This window comes from Marmota monax, unplaced genomic scaffold (assembly GCF_021218885.2).
Source record: "Marmota monax isolate L192 unplaced genomic scaffold, Marmota_monax_Labrador192_F-V1.1 WCK01_AAM20220418_F8-fsc00149, whole genome shotgun sequence".
NCBI lineage: Eukaryota > Metazoa > Chordata > Mammalia > Rodentia > Sciuridae > Marmota > Marmota monax.
Window position 1 is genome coordinate 2,886,006 of NW_026693170.1, and position 16,920 is coordinate 2,902,925.

At 55.9% G+C, this 16,920-nt stretch overlaps 1 protein-coding gene across 4 annotated transcripts; it reads left to right on the plus strand.

Moving 5' to 3' along the window:
- Positions 1-1,711: 1,711 nt before the first annotated feature.
- Positions 1,712-15,559, plus strand: Kcnn4 (potassium calcium-activated channel subfamily N member 4). Of its 4 annotated transcripts, none has more exons than XM_046455556.2 (9): positions 1,712-1,837; positions 6,914-7,009; positions 8,315-8,736; positions 9,777-9,912; positions 11,961-12,071; positions 12,192-12,310; positions 12,630-12,699; positions 14,387-14,554; positions 14,989-15,559. In XM_046455556.2, exons 1-8 carry the CDS (start codon positions 1,835-1,837, stop codon positions 14,549-14,551), a joined length of 1,122 nt encoding a protein of 373 aa, XP_046311512.1. In that variant the 5' UTR covers positions 1,712-1,834; the 3' UTR covers positions 14,552-14,554; positions 14,989-15,559. The 4 variants fall into 4 exon arrangements, with proteins under 4 accessions (XP_046311512.1, XP_046311514.1, XP_046311511.1 ...); XM_046455558.2 differs by having other exon boundaries at positions 1,797-1,908; XM_046455555.2 differs by lacking the exon at positions 1,712-1,837 and adding an exon at positions 1,936-3,985.
- Positions 15,560-16,920: the final 1,361 nt, after the last annotated feature.

Consider the following 16,920-nt stretch of genomic DNA (forward strand, 5'->3'; position numbering starts at 1 on the left):
TTCAGGGTTGGGATGGAGGCTGAGTCACAGGAAGCTTTGGGGCCCTGAGTCACGGCCCCCACGCCCCTCCCTGGGCTGGAGAGCCTGGCTGGTAGTGCTGTTTCCTACCCACGGAACCCTGCTGCCCAGAACTTCAGCAGCTGAAGGCAGGTCCCCTTCCCACCATGACCCTCAGGGCTGCCCGCTCAGGCTTCTTTTTTTTCTTTCTCTTCACTTCTGAGTCCCTTCTCCCTCCATCTCTCTGATTTTCGTTGTTCCTGTCTTGTGTATCTGTGGTGCCAGGAGTGGACCCCAGGACCTTGTGCATGCCAAGCACACTCTGCCATTGAGCTGACCTCTCCCCGCTTTGATTCCTACATCTCTCTTTGGCTGTCCCACTCAGTCTCTCTGATTGTCCTCTCCCACCCTCTGGGTCAGTCTCTGTCAGTTTCTCAAAAGTACCTGAAGCTGGGGACAGAAGCTGTGGAGAAGCTGGAGCTGTTTTGTGGCTTTTGACTCTTACGTGGGTCATAATGGTTCTCTGGGCCTCAGCTCCTCAATGGGACCAGGACCAAGTTGGAAGGAAGGGGGGGCTGTCCACAGGGGAGCCAATGAAGAGCAGAGGGAAACCCAAAGACAAGCTGGGGGTAGGGGAGGGAGACCTGGAGGTAGGGAGGGAGACAGAGACAGAAAAAAAGTGACTGAGACCTCAATTCAGCAAGAGACAGAGACAGAAACAGAATCCTAGGGACAGAATGAAGCCCATAGAGCAGAGACAGGTGGAAAAAGAAACAGACAAGCAGTGTGGGTGGCACGCGCCCGTCATCCCAGCGGCTTGGCAGGCTGAGGCAGGAGGATGGCAAGTTCAAGGCCAGCCTCCCTCGGCAATTTAATGAGGCTGTAAGCAACTTAGCAAGACCTTGTCTCAAAACAAAAAAATTTACGGCTCCCAAGGCTGAGGCAGGAGGATCATGAGTTCAAAGCCAGCCTCAGCAATGGTGAGGCGCTAAGCAACTCAGTGAGACCCTGTCTCTAATAAAATACAAAACAGGGCTAGGGATGGGGTTCAGTGGGCAAGTGCCCCTGGGTTCAATCCTTAGAGAGAGAGAGAGAGAGAGAGAGAGAGAGAGAGAGAGAGAGAGAGACAATGGTGAATGCAGAGGTGCAGAGAGAGAGAGAATGAAATAGAAAACCAGGGACCAAAGAAGGAGACCCAGACAGAGATACAAGGGAGACCAGAGACACAAAGAGGCTGAGACACAGTGAGACAGGGAGACAGAGAGGCAATGGAAACAGACCTATGGACAGGGACATAGTTAGAGAGGGAGCGTGACAGAGACAGACACAGGAGAGAAAGAGAACCCAGAGGCGCCCAGAGCGGGAGAAGTTGAGGAAGGAGTCAGAGGTGAGAGCCAGGGACAGGAAGAGGGAGGAGAGGTGCTGAGGGAGGGTGCGGGCGGCCAGGCACAGACTTTCTCCAGGAGCAGGAGCACCCGCCGGTGGCTGCACTTTCTCCAAGGAGACGCAAGCGTGGTGTCTGGGTGCGCCTGGGTGTGTCTCCATCTTTCTCCCGCCGCTGGCCGCATGTATGTCACCGAGTGGTAATCAGGAACAGTGTGCCCAGCCCCATGGCAAGGCACCCCCAGGGGTTGTGTTTTTGTCACCGGGCGTGTCTGTGTGTGTGGTTTGGTGTCTCTGGGTGTGTCCTTGTGGGTTGCCTTGGTGTGGTGCCAGACGTCTGTCCGCGAGTGTTTGATTTCCCTGTGGCTGGCAGGTCCTGGGTCCTGCGTGGCACAGGACACGGGAGGCAGAAGGGTTATTTCTACACGCTCCTCGGAGAGCAGGAGTCCCGTGCATGGTGAGGTTGATGTGCGCTGCTGTGTGAGGTGTTTTGTGTGACCACGTCAGTGTGTCCCTGTGTCACCATGGGTAGGTTCTGATTTGTGTGCAGACACAGTGTGTGGACGTATGTGTTCCCTGCTGCACATCGATCTGGGAGTCACTATGGGTCACACTGCACCACATTTGACACTGCTGCTGTGTGTCAGTGTGTGTTGTGTCTCTTTGTGGAACTTGTGTGTGTGACACTGTGTATCACTCAGCGTTGCGATCCTGCATCTTACATCCGGGTGTATGCCCTGTTGGGGGCCTCTCCCTTCCCTGCCAAGGAACACTCAAGGTGTGCTGTGTTTGTGTGGTTGTGGATGAGCTTGTCTGGGGTCCTGGGTGGTCTTGTTGCCACCCTGGTGTGGGCTGCAATCAATGGGGGCACATCTGGTGTTTTATGTGACAGGTGGTTGTTTGTGAAAGGTTGTTTTTCTTGGGAAATGGGTCAGTATGTTGTGTCGCCATATGTTTACATACGACTGTTTATGCTTTGTGGTTGTGCAGCCACACATCTTGAAATACAGCGCGTGCGGGTGTCATATGTGACGCTCAGTTGTGGCTTGTGGGTCAGAGGGGATGGCGTGTGTTACATTTGGGGCATAATCCCTCCACCTCAGGGTAATCATCCCCGGTTGTGTTTGGTGTGGTCAAGATGAACCAGTCTGGCCAGGTGTGGTGGCACACGCCTGTAATCCCAGCAGTATGGGGGACTGAGGCAGAAGGATTGCAAGTTCGGGGCCAGCCTCAGCAACTTAGTGAGGCCCCAAGCAACTTAGTGAGACCCTTTCTTAAAATAAAAAATAACAAGGGCCGAGGATGGGGCTCAGTGGTTAAGTATCCCCAAGTTCAATCTCTGGTACCAAAAAAAGAAAGGATACATTGTGCTGCTTGGGTCCCCTTAGGTGTGCCTGTGTCTGTCTCAGCAGGCATCCATTGATCTGGGTCTCTGACCATGCATTTGAACCACGCTGTACACTGGGGCACGTTGTGTGTCCGGGTGAATCAGTGTGTATTGTGAATCATCCTCATGAGCATGTGAGCATGTGCCTTGGCATGGCCATGCACTGCGATGTGTGTCAGTGTGTGTTTCTCTATGAGCTGTGTGGCCGGGGGCTGCCATGGCCGTGTGCCTAGGTGTTGCGTGTTTGTGTGTACTGGCTGTCGCTACATGGGTGTGTGGTGTGCGGAACACCACGAGTGCCTTGTATGTGTTGGGTGTAGTGGCGTTTGGGTATCACTGTGTCAATACGTATTGTGTGTTTGTGTAGTGCTTGTTGTGTTTGTATGGCTACAGATAGGCATTGCCCTAGGTGTGATGTCTGGGTGTGACTGTGTCAGAGAATATTGTGGCAGTTTTGAATGTAATGCTTGTGCTTGTGTGGGGACAATATTTGGGTGGCCGTGTGGGCCGGGGACACTGCCTGCCTTGCTAAGTGCCGGCGTGTGTCACACCATGTGTGTGGTGTCTGGGTGTGGCTGCAGATTTCAGTTTGTGGGGAGTTGTGAGTCACTCTGAAGGTTGCGTCGCGGGCCCCAGTGTGTTAGGCTCCCACTCCGGCCGGGGTGTCCTGTGGTGTCTGGGTGTGGTGGGTGTAGGTGGTATCACAAGGTGCAGACCGTTCTGGTCACAGCCCCTGTGTGGCAGTGTGTGTCTCTCCCACGTGGATGGATGCCTCTTTCTAGCTCTGCCCCAAGACACACCCCAGCCCCTCCTTAGTCTGGAAAGGGGGGTTGGGGAGCCTCCCCCTACCCAGGGACCTCCCCTGCCCCTCCCCGCCCTGCCCAGCCGCCAACGTTACCACTCCCCAGAGGGCACAGGGCTCCGCGGTGCCTCGGAGCCAAAGCCCCAGTGCGAGCAGAGCCGGCCGCCCGCCTGGAAGCCAAAGTGGCTGCCATTTGCGTATTACGAGGTGGGGGACCCTGGGCAGGAAGCTGGCTGAGCCCCAAGACCTCAGGGGCCATGGGCGGGGAGCTGGTGTCTGGCCTGGGGGCCCTGCGGCGGCGAAAGCGCCTGCTGGAGCAGGAGAAGTGGCTGGCCGGCTGGGCGCTGGCGCTGGCGGGAATTGGCATCGGACTCATGGTGCTGCACGCGGAGATGCTGTGGTTTGGGGGGTGCCCGGTGAGTGCAGCCTTCCCGCTGGGGCATGGGAGGCTGGGCCTGGACCCCTGGCTCTGAGAGGGGAGGGCTGGGGTCGGACCCCTGGGTTGAGGGCGGGGGCTGGGGCTGGACCCTGGGTCGGAGGGAGGGGGGCTGGGCGTGGACCCCTGGGTTGAGGGAGGAGGGGTGAGTTTCTGGATCTCTGGGTCTGAGGGAGGAGGAGACTTGGGGCCTTGGCTCCGGAGACCTTGGAGAGTTCAATGTGGGGGTCTCTCCCTGCAAGAGCTGGGGAGGGAACAGGGTCACAGTGTTTCAGTCTTTGAAAAAGTTGTAACCGGACCCCTGGAGGTGCAGGCCCCGTGGAGGTCAGAGGAAGGCTGACCCCATGGCCCCGGCCTCGGTGAAGGGAGGGTGGAGAGAAAGGCGAACTTCTTCCAGGAGGCGGCGGCTCCTTATCTAACGTTCGCCCGCTGCCGGGACTGCCAGGGGCAGAGCCCAGAACAGTGACGGGGTGGGGGTGGGAAGTGGAAGCACCTCCCGTCCCCCATCACCGTCACTTAGAAGCCCAGCTTCCCCCAGATCTGCGTGCTCCTCACCTGGGAGGCAGTGAGAGGCAGGTTGGTGTAGCCTGAACTCCTTGGTCCCCGGGAGAGGGGGCTGAACCGAGGCTCCGGAGTCTGAGCGAGAAGGAGGCTTAGGTGCTCCCACACTTCTTTGGGGGAAAGGGCTGACTCTGAGGGGGGTAGGTGGGGCCAGAACAGGTCTCAGCAGGCTACGGGCACATTCCAGCCCTGGTCTGGGCAGTGATAGGGACAGATGGAGGACAAGGGTCTGAATCAGTGGCTTGAGAGGGAACGGAATTGCCCACAGGAAAGGAGAGGTTGAAGCCCTGTCTGGGCTCAGGGTTGTGGACCGGGCTGCTAAAGACAGGGACGTGAAGCTCAGTCTTAGATTTGGGGATGGGGGAGTGGGCAGCTCTGGAGGAACCGGCAGCCACACGGAGGTCAAGGCAGGCCAGCTTCCTCTGGCCAGGCGGCCAGGGAGAGGGCAGCGGCAGTGAGGAGGTGGGGCAGCCGAAGCCCATGCCAACAGGAAGCATGGCCGGGGCCTATGCGGCGCTCCCACACTTCAGGACCGCGCCCAGCAGGGGAGGTGGGGCAGGGGAGCCTGGCAGATGGGAAGGGGCAAGGGGGTCCTTCCTACCCCACTCTCTTCCTCCCTGTCCTCACCTCACATTTCTTCCTTCCCTCCACCACCTGCCACTGCGTCCAGTCCATGGGTGGGACCTTGGGAAAGCTGCTGCATCCCTGATCTGCAGTTCTCACACAAGCAGCGGGCCCTCCTCCGCTTCCTTTCAATGACTGCCTTGATAACTTCCTTGTCCCCTCTGCACGTCCATCTCAGCTAATGAGCTCATTTTGCAAGGTCCCAGACACCTGCTGTCCTGGGGGAGGGGCTGCAGGAAGAAGCGCCAAAGCCTGGGAAGGACAGGGGAACAAGATAGGTGTCTTTGGGACTGGGGTTGTGGCTCAGTGGTGGAGCGCTTGCCTCACATGTGCGGGGCACTGGGTTCGATCCTCAGCACCACATAAAAACAAGTAAATAAAATAAAGGTATGTGTCCAGCTACAACTAACAAAATATTTTTTAAAAATGATAGGTGTCTTGGCTTGGGAGGGGAGGAATGGAGAGAGAGACAGAGCCAGAGATAAAGAGGCAGTAAGGGACAGAGAGGGACAGCCACCAACATAAATAGAGCTTGGGAATCACTGAGAAATCCATATGGAGTGGCAGAAAGTCCACCAGAAAGAGAGATCTCAAAACAACCATCCCCAGAGAAAGGGGAATTCAAAGGGGTAAGGGTCCAAGTAGAGACAGTTTCAGTGGGAGAGTAGAGAGGGCCACCAGAGAGGTGCACTGCAGTGTGGGGAGGGGGGTGCTGTTGAATGAGATGAGGTTGAGACACACTGAAGACAGACAGGGAACCAGGGAGCCCTGGAAGGGTGAAGGGGTGGGGGAGGGCTAGGGACAACAGCACCATTGTTCAGGGAGGGGATGGGGGAGGCCCCCTGGGGCAGGAAACTGGCCCTCTTCCCCTGCTCAGAGGCGGAGCCCTGGCCTAGGTCCAACCAGGGGAGCTGGCAGCCTTAGGAGAAACAGGTGTAGGGCTGGGGGCGGGGGCAGGTGGCCCCTTCCCCTGACAGTATACCCCAAACTAACCCTTCTTAGGGAATTCAGCAGTCCCCTCTAAATCTCCCCCTCTAGAATTCTAGATTCCTCCAAGGTATTGTCACACAAAGAGAGGAAAAAAGAGTTCTCGTGGTTTCTGGAGGCCCTGTGCTTCCGGCTAGATCTGCCCTGGGCTTGGAGCCAGGAGAGAGGGGAGGAGGAGGTGCAGGGGGCAGAACTGGGGGGCATTCTAAGACCTGGGGCTGGGGTCTCAAGGATTCGGTCTCATGGAAGATAGCAGGGAAGGGTGTCGTGTTCTCGGGGGTTGAATGGTGGTTTCTAGTCTCTTCTGGAATTGGGTGAGCATTGACATTGATTCTAGGGCAGGATCAGTTGGGTAGGAGTGAAGGGGAGGCCAGAGGTCTTTTTCTAGACGCTCTGAAGAAAAATATAACCCAGGCAGTATTTTTTACTGGAAGGGGACAGGAGAATAACAAAGTGCATGAGCTTCAAGGTCTCCCTTCAGGGGGTCTGAATCCAGGGAGAAGAACGAAGGAAGATGAACATGGCATCTGGGACAGGGCTGTCCATTTGGGAAGGAAGACAGCATCTCCCTGGGGACTGCATAATGGTTCTGAGATGTCTCTGAACTGAAACACCAGGAATGACTGGTCTAGGGGCTAGGAAATGGGGAATGGAAGGGATGGTGGTTTCCAAGGAAGGTACAGGGGACTGGTGGACTGGAGACCTGGACCTCACGTGTTTTCTATCCTTCCTACAGTGGGCCCTCTACCTATTCCTGGTCAAGTGCATGATCAGCATTTCCACCATCTTGCTCCTCTGCCTGATCGTGGCCTTCCATGCCAAAGAGATCCAGGTAGGGTCATTGCTACCCCTGAGCTTTGCAACCCTAAACCCCACGTGTCCTTGTGCTCTTTCAGCCCACACTTTCTACCTTCTCCTCCTGATCTGAAGCTCCTCCACCCTCTGATGTATTCACACCCTTGCCCACTAAGAAGGACAGTAGGACAGAACCTCCCAGGGCAGCCCTGGCCCTTCCCCCACCAGCAGCCCCTGGTCTCCCCCTTACACACTCCTGATGCAGAGAGTCCTACCCTTCCAGCCCTGCTGCCTGCCAGCTGCGCTCTGCCCCAGGCCACCTTACTCCAGGCCCAGCCTCCAGATCTGTCTTCCATCTTTGTTCCCACTAATTCCAGCTGCAAGTCACCTAAGGTCCTAGCTAGTACCTGCCCCTGATTTCCCCATTTCTGGCTCAATATTTCCCCAGATGGAGGAACTCTTTGCACCCCCATGCCCCCACTTCCGGTCTCCCCAGACCCATCTTCCCAGGTCCTATTGCTCCATTTCCTCTCTCTTTATACCATGGCCTTAAATTGGTCATGCATGGAAATGCCCCTGTGCAGTGCCTGGCACATGAGAGGTACTTAGTAAAAGGGTACAGATTATCATTCTTATTAATTGCAGGTGTTAGAGGGGCTGGGAGCGTAGCTGAGTGATAGAGTGCTTGCATAGCATACCAAAGGCCCTGGTTCCATCTCAGGCATTGCAAAAAATGAATAAAAATAACAGCCATAGTTAAGTGGCTTTAGCTGCCACAGCAACAGCACTCTCAGCAATAGTTAAGTGTGCCACCGCCCACCTGAAGCATCTGGGCCTCCATTGCTGCATCTATAAAATGGAGGTACTATCCCTTTCACTGTGTCATAGCACTACTGAGGCACAACACATAAAGGGGAGAAGTGCCCCATAAATCTTGACTGTTGATTCCCCTGATGTTATTGCTAGAACAATTACTACATGTGTTCCCAGAACAGGATTAAAAGCCGCCTCAGGAATGTGCCTATAAACTCCAAAGAGGAAGAGGTTTCTGTTTTGTTCGATTCGAATCCTCAGCATATAGGACATGGCCGGGCACACAGCCTGCGTTCAGTCAATGTTCATGAAAGTTCTGGAAGGGGGCAGAAACTAAGGGTTGGTGGAGAAAGTGGAGAGAGGTCTTCGGATCCTGCCCAGCTCCCTCCCCAGCCCTGTCCAGCTCGACGCCCTACTGCTATCTCTCTCTCCAGGGCCCAGCAGACGCCCCACCTTATCTCGGGGTGCAGAGCGGGCGGGCCGCCGCCCGGCCTGCACCTGACCCCCTCCCTGTCGCCCTTCCCGGCAGTTGTTCATGACTGACAACGGGCTCCGGGACTGGCGCGTGGCGCTGACTCCGCGGCAGGCGGCGCAGATCGTGCTGGAGCTGGCGGTGTGCGGGCTGCACCCTGCACCCTTGAGGGGCCCGCCGTGCGCGACGGGGTCGGGCGAGAAGGGGACGCAGCCCTGGCCGGGCTTCCTGGGCGAGGGGGAGGCGCTGCTGTCACTAGCCATGCTGCTGCGCCTCTACCTGGTGCCCCGCGCGGTCCTCCTGCGCAGCGGCGTCCTGCTCAACGCGTCCTACCGCAGCATCGGTGCTCTCAACCAGGTCCGCTTCCGCCACTGGTTCGTGGCCAAGCTGTACATGAACACGCACCCGGGCCGCCTGCTGCTCGGCCTCACGCTTGGCCTCTGGCTCACCACAGCCTGGGTGCTCTCGGTGGCGGAGAGGTGAGGGTCCTGCGGCTTAGGGAGGGAGGCGGGTGGCTCAGAGTGGTGCAGGTGGACGCCAACGGTGGGGACAGGTCAGTTTCCATCCTTGCTCACGTCCCCATCCACACAGCAATCCAAGCCAGTGCTCCACAGATGACCTTCAGCGCCTGCCCCCCCCAGACCCCAGGCAGCCCACCCTTCTGGCTCCCCTTCTTCCATCTCGGACTTCGGGGCACCTGCTCAGCCTCCAAACCCAGGCTACCAGTTGCATCTGCCTTGGAGGAAGGGGACAGCTGTTCCAAATTAGCATAGAGGTCCTGTAGGAATTTGCTGTGAGCCTGGAAAGGAGGTGTTTGCAGCTACTCTGGAAAGTCCCTGCAGGGAATTGGGTCCTGGCTGCCACCTGGAAACTGTATAAAACTCAGGGTTTTTATTTTGTTCTGTCACACTGGGGATTGAACCTGGGGTGCTCTACCACTGAGCAACATCCCCAGCCCTTTATTATTATTATTATTTTTATTTTTGAGAGAGGGTCTGGCTAAGTTGCCCAGGCTGGCCTTGAAATTGCAATCCTCTTACCTCAGCCTCCCAAGTCACTTAGATTACAGGCAAGTGCCACCACACCTGGTGATCTTCAGCAAGGGACAGATTTTTTAGAGTTCCACCTTTTGGGTTTTTATAAGGCCACTTGTAGGCCATGCAGCACCTTTGTGGAAGTTAGATAAAGGTACTCCTTTCTCCTGGTGAGTGCAACCCTGTCAGGTCTGACTTCAGGCAGGGTTTCAGTCCCCTCTCAGTCCTTAGCCACACATTCTCTGCCAACCCCTTGACCGCCTCAATGCAGGCTTTGGAACTGGCCAGGCTCAAGTTCAAATCCCACAGCCCAGAGTGGCTAAGCATAGCAGAAAGGAGGCTCTCCAAAGCCTAGAACTTACTGCCCAGGTTCATCCTGGGACTAGGTGTGGATGGGGAGGGAGAGCACATGGCGGGTGGAGGGGAGCAAACATCTTGGTCATCTCTAGGGTGGGATTTCAGAACTAACCTATCCTTTCCCATAGGCAGGCTGTTAATGCCACTGGGCACCTCTCAGACACATTGTGGCTGATCCCCATCACGTTCCTAACCATTGGCTATGGGGATGTGGTGCCAGGTACCATGTGGGGCAAGATTGTCTGTCTCTGCACTGGAGTTATGGTGAGTCCAAGTCCCTAGAAACCCTGCCCCCTCCAAACTGCTTATCCTCAGAGCCCCAGGAAACCATGGAGCCAACACGGGTTCTCAGGGACACCTCATGAAAATTTTGTTCCCCACCCAGCCTTATCCCCTCTCAGGGACCCAGACACAAAACCATTTTCTTTGAGACCAAGGAATCCAGCCACTAAGTCCTTGCTCTCTCTGGAACCTAGGACCATAGACCATGATCCTAGGACCTGTTCCTGCCCCAGGGACCCCCGACTCCTGATTTCCCAGCCCATTTGCTTCTAGAACCTGGGGATCTGGTCTCTTAACCTCTATCAAGGGCTTAGGGTCATCACCAGGATCATGCCTTTGGGACCGGGCTCCAAGGGTTCAAATCTCCACTTCTGCTTCTCAGCTGGGGATCTTAGGCAAGCTGCAAAATCTCCAGGTCTCAATTTCCTCATCTGTAAAATGGGGATGCCGATGCTGGTGTACTCCTCATCAGGTGCTGAGACAATTACATGAGTTAAACCATGTAAAGGGCTTCAAACAGTGCCTAGCACACAGGAAGAGCTCAGTAAATGGGACTTTGGGAGAGCACCATTACTATAACTGGTCCCAGACACACAGCCACCCCCGCCCCAGTTCCTGTGCTCTCAAGGATGAAACTGAGGCCCCCTCAGCCCCAGGCTCAAGCTTCCTGCTGAACCCAGCCATCCAGCTCCTTCACACCATAGCCCCATCCCACCCCAGGGCTCGGCCCCCAATGCCCTGGTCTTCATCTCCCCACAAGATCTGGCTCCCTCTGCCCTCCCACATCTGAGCCTCCAGTTCTGATGTCCTAGGGAGGACATGTTGAATGCCTAAGACCTGGGTCCATAGGCACAGGGGATGGGGGGCAGGGAAATGTGAGCCCCCACCCCCGCCCCAGTGGTGAGTCTTCAGGACAAGGAAAGAGGGGCAGAGACTTAGCCAGGAAAATGCTCCCAAAGGGCCAGGCCCCTTGGGACTGAATGGGACCACCTCCTTCACCTGACAGAAGGAGAAACTGAGACCCAGAGAGATAAGGCACGTGAGGCTCACAGCCCCCTCCTGGCCCAGGGTTCCACCGTGTGGTGGATGATGGCTTACTTTTACTGGGGACATACCTGTGCCAGTCTCTGCCCCAAACATTTGCCAGGTGTCAACTCATGGAGTTCACAGTGACACTCCACAGAGGACGTGGACGTGCCCATTTTCGGATAAGAAATGGAAATACTGAGAGATAAATGACTTGCTCAGAACTGGGCTTGGACCTAGGCAGTCCTGGGAGCCCGGGTTGGTGACTAGTGAACCGCTCTAAGTGATTGAGACTTGAGACACGGGACGGGGGAGCTTCCAAGGAGGGTTCATTCCAAGTCCAGGGAGAGAGGGCAGAGGCCACGGAGCAGCAAGGATTTGACAGGCCCCTGAAGGCCCAGGAAAGTGTTCAGCGGAGAGCACTCAGGCAGGTGAGGGAGAGCACAGCCAGGGCCGAGGCCTGGACCAAAGAAGGCCCCCAGAGCCAGGCTGAGAAGTTCAGGGAAGTGGGAGCCCAGGTGGGGTTTAGAGTGAGGGGCGCAAGGTCATAATAGGGTGTCAGGACTCCCGCGGGTCAAGCAGGGTGAGTGGGGGGCTGGGCTGAAGATTGTCCTGGAGGGAAATGAGTTGGGAAGAGACCTCAGGAGTGTGAGGGTCACTCCCAGGGACCTGATGGCCGACTAAGAATGAGTAGTGAGAAGGGGCCCCTTGGGAACCCGCGGTCTGCCCCTCTTGACCAGCTCTTCTTCTTCCGATATGAAAGAGGCCATGCTGGTGGGGTGTGACCGCTATGCAGAGCCTCTGGACTCAGACACGTGCACTTTCTGACCCTGTTTGGGCGCTCTGGGCTGTGGGTCCTTTCAGAGCCTCTTTTCCGGTTGTCACCTGGGGATGGTTGTCCCTGCCCCCTGTGACTGCTGGGAGATTTCAAGAGAGGGTTGGTGGCACAGGGCTGGCCCCCAGAGCCCCACAGCCTCACGCCACAGTGCCTGCTGTGCCCACAGGGGGTGTGCTGCACAGCCCTGCTGGTGGCCGTGGTGGCCCGGAAGCTAGAGTTTAACAAGGCCGAGAAGCACGTGCACAACTTCATGATGGACATCCATTATGCCAAAGAGGTAGGCTGGGCGCAGGCCACCCAGAGCAGGGCCCTTCCCTCCCTGTGCCAGCTCCCGGGAGTGCCCCCTTCGCAGAGCCCTCAGGTCTGTGTCCACTGACTCTGTGCCACCCGCTGCCAGATGAAGGAGTCAGCTGCCCGCCTGCTGCAGGAGGCCTGGATGTACTACAAACACACACGCAGGAAGGACTCCAGGGCTGCCCGCAGGCATCAGCGCAAGCTGCTGGCCGCCATCCACACGTAAGGGCAGCTGTGTGTCCTGTCCCCTCTCTGCGTGGCTGTGTGTGTGCATGCCCATGCGTGTCCAGGTCAGGACACCCACGTGTGGTCTCGCTCAGCAAATGTCGGGGATCTCGGTCTGGATGTGGCTGGATGCGTCTGTGGGCCTGGAGTCTCGGGCTGCTGCAGAGTGGGGGCTCCTCCGCACCTTCAGGCTCTCAGGCACACCTCTTCTTTGTGCTCTGTCCATGTTCGTCTCTGCTCCCCTCATCCCACCCCTCAGCTAAGGCCAGCTGGGGACCAGGTTGTAGGAAAACCGACTCCCAGCTTCCCCCCACAGGTTCCGACAGGTGCGGCTGAAACACCGAAAGCTCCGAGAGCAAGTGAACTCCATGGTGGACATCTCCAAGGTACCAGGTCTGGAAGAAGGGGAGGCTGGGCCTCTGGCAGGGACATCTGGCTCTAAAATAGGGGATCTTAGCTGGGCCCGGTGGCCCACACACATCCCAGTGGCTTGGGAAGCTGAGGCAGGTGGGTTACAAGTTCAAAGCCAGCCTCACCAACTCAGTGAGCCCCTGTCTCCAAATAAAATACAAAAAGGGCTGGGATGTGGCTCAGTGGTTAAATGCCCCTGGGTCCAATCCCTGGTACCAAAATAATAATAATAATAATATAAAATAGTATTGCCAGGTGCAGTGGCACACGCCTGTAATCCCAGTGACCTGGGAGGCTGAGACAGAAGGATATCAAATTTGAGGCCAGCTCCAGCAACTTAGTGAGACCATTTCAAAACAAAAGTTTTAAAAAGGACTGGGGATGTAGCTCAGTGGTAGAGTGTTTGCCTAGCATGTGTGAGGCACTGGGTTCCATCCCAAGTACCGGGGAAAAAAAAAACAACCACCCCAATGTTTGATTTCAAATTATCTTTATTATCAAGTTACTTAAATGTGGACGGATATAAAATTCTTTCCAACAATGACTCTTACACAATAAAACCAAAGCAAATTTACAAATCAAGAACAAACAGATGGCAAAATTCAACTTAGGAGCACTGACAAGAATACAGGTGACATTGTTTCAGTAAAACTCAATCCATTGTGAAGGGGATGCTCACTGTTGAAGGGGCCCCGTGCTGGGCCAGGCTGCCTGCCAGCCTAGGTGTGTCTCACCTGGCTCGCTCAAACCATTTGATTCCACCAGTGCTGAGGGACAGTGACGTCACTCGCCCTTGGTCTGGTTCGTGGCACCTTTTCTTAATGTGGTGGCCTTTGCTTTCTCTCATTAGGCCACGACAGTTCAAACAGTGGCTCTTGGCACCAATGCCATGGTAAACACAGTCACAGATTCAAGCCCCAAAACAGCATGGCCAGGCTGGGGTTGTGGCCCAGTGGTAGAGCGCTTGCTTGGCACACGTGGGGCACTGGGTTTGATCCGTAGCACCACATTAAAAGAAAAAAAAACTAAATAAATAAAATAAAGGTATTGTGTCCATCTACAATTAAAAATATTTTTTAAAAAACATCATGGCAGGTGTCAGTGAGGAGGTGATGGCCCAGGTCTGCCAGAACGGGCCGGTTGTCTTTTCTGAAGATTATTGAATTCAAAACACAGCATTCAAGAATTCCCATAGGAAGTTCACACAGGGGCTGGGGATATGGCTCAGTTGGTAGAGTGCTTGCCTTGTATGCATAAGGCCCTGGGTTCGATTCCCAGCACCAAAAAATGAAAAAGAAAAAGAAAGCTCACAGAGCCTCGGGAATCACACTGTGAATCCCCAGTTTGGGAGTGCAGTAAATGGGCTGTCAGGATTTCGAAGCCAGGCCTATCAATTGCACAGGTATTTAATGAGCATCTATTATGTGCCAGGTCCTATTCTAGGTGCTCCGTGCCTCAGTTTCCTCAGCTATAAGATGGGAACAGGATTCCTGCTCCCTGTGGCTTTTAAGAGGTTCTGGGCTTTGGGTCTTTAAGAAAGGGCAACAATTATAACTGAGGATAATCTTCAAGGGTCAGTAAGGACTCGTCAGTGCTGGAGTGGGGAGGAGTCCACCCCAGCCCCTGACAGCCCCTGACGCCTGACCCTCTCTTCTCACCCAGATGCACATGATCCTGTGTGACCTGCAGCTGGGCCTGAGCAGCTCGCACCGGGCCCTGGAGAAGCGGATCGATGCCTTGGCAGGGAAACTGGACGCCCTAACCGAGCTGCTGGGCACTGCCCTGGGGCCACAGCAGCTCCCAGAAGCCAGTCAGGAGGCCACGTAGCTGGTGAGGGGGCTGGGACTTGGACAGGAAGAAAGGTCGGAGGAAGGGGACCTGTGGCCAGTGTCAATGTGGCCACACTTTCTCTTGGGCTCTGGCTCTGCCAGGAGGAAAGGACTCTGAGTTCAGGGCTGGACTGGGAGAAAAGGAGGGAGCCCCTCCTTCTCCCCTGGTCTCCTTCCTGCCCCTCAGTGACCCCCTCCTTCTTTGCTTGGTCTCTCTCTCTCTCTGCCTGTTCCTGGTCACTCAAGCTCTGTGCAGCCTGCGCTTGTGTCCAAATGCCCCCGGCACCTGGTCTCCTGGTGCCAGCCCGCCCACCCTCTTCCTCCCGCCTCGCCCACTGCTTCTGTCGGCTTCCATCTTGGTAAGTGCCACTCTCACTGTCCTTCTCCTCTCTGGACTGCCTGTCCACCCATCTCTCCCTCTTTCTCTCCCCTCAGGATCCATGGAGGACAATCAGGCTCCTTTCCCAAGATGGAGGTCAAGAGCATCCTCCCTGCCACTCCTGACCTAGCCCTGTGAAGAAAATACCTCAAGGTGTGAGGACTAATGGGGGCCGCCTTGGGTGGGTTGACTTTCCGATGGCAGGAGCCCTCAGGGGATGCGGCTGAAGGGGAAGCCTTGGACCTCCAGAGACCCCAGATGGGAACATGGCCAGCACTACCCCACACGCCCTCATCAGGACCACTCTCACTGTGCTGCTATAGAGGACCTCTGGCTTTCGGTTAGAAGTGGAGGTACCTGCGCCTCCCCACCCACTCCAGCTCTCCAGGGAGAAGGGCAGGAAGGGCCCAGAGTCCAGGATGCTAGGAGGCTTCAGTTACCGCTGGACGGAAGAGCTGAAGGAACCGGGTCTGAGAGGCAGGGGGCGGCGCCCCCTGGTGGACAGCAAAGAGGACACTATTTTTTCCAGAGCTGCAGAGAATACCTGGTGGGGAGGAATGGCGAGGGGCACACAACTCACCGATCTCTGCTCTTATACTTTGTAATAAATGTTAAACAAAGCCAGAAGTTGCTGTTTCTTTATAAATGCTCCAAACTGGTAGATCCTCCCGTGGAAGGCCCTTGCCCTGTCTGAACCTCAGTTTCCCCACCTATAAAAAAAGGCCTCCTGAGTGCCCTATCAACTCTATAAGTTGGGTGCTCCTCAGCAACCCCATCCAGATCTGAGGCTAGGAGAGAGCCTTGACTTGAATTCAGACAGATGGAGGGGGGGGGGGGTTCCACATCCTGGTTCTGCCATATACTTGCAGTGTGACCTAGGGAAAGTGGCTTTACCTCTTTGAACATTTACTTTGCCCATAAAATAGCACTACCTCCCCACATAGCTGCTGTGAAGATCAAAACAGGAAGTGGCACAGACGGTTGGGCATTTAGTAAGAACCAAATACATGAGAGAGAATCATTGTTATTACTATTACTGATTTTCACACCCAGTGTGTGGTTGCTCTTCTTGCTTTTCTGCCGAGCCCCCTTCTATCCGCGTCTCACTAGAACCTAGAGGATGACTCATTCACTTACCAGGAGGCTAGCAGGAGCCCAAACCGCCGGCATACTGGTTTCACTTCTGGTCAGGAGGCGTCTGTCGGGGCTCAGACAGGAAAAGGAAGGGGGCTGCCACAGAGCCCTGTCAGGTGCCCAGTTTTGTGTTCCCTGCACAATCACCATTAACCACTCCCCGCCCCACCCTACCCCATCGGACAGATATAGAAACTGAGTTTCAGGAGTGGCCAGGCCTGGTCCCAGGTCCCAGCTAGGAAGCCAGGCATCCGGGTTGCAGAGGCCAGATTCACACCCAGCCTGTCCCTGCTGTGCCTTCCCTCCCTGCCCGGCCCTGCCCGGGGTGAGTCAGAGGCCAAGTAGCCTTGGGGCCTCGAACCCAGGTCTGACTTCCTAAGCAGCTCCACTCCTGCTGGAGACACTGATTCACCCCTGCTTCCCCCATTCAAGGGGAAACTCGGCTGCAAGTCATCCTCCTCTGCTGAGCTTGCAAGTCACCCTCCTCTGCTGAGCTATCTTTGGATTTCCCTAAAAGTTCCCGGGCAGCCTCGCCCCTTGGCCCTGAGAGCTAAATTGAGGCCTCTACCACATGCTGTCTTCCTCTGGATCCCAGCCTGGCTGGAGAGTAAAGGGGGGCTCCAGGAAGAAACCAGATACCCGCCCCAGCAAGAGGCCCGGCTAGCCGTGTAGCCAAGTCCCGGGCCAAACTTGTTCCTCCACGAGCACCTGTGCTCCACTCCCTTTCAGCTGGACTCCTTCCTAGGCCTCTTTCAGGCTCAGCTTAGATGTCCCCTCTTCCATGAAGCCCCTCAATGAACCTGTCCCTGGCCCACTAATAACTATTGGGCCACCATCATGCTAAACCCTTAACG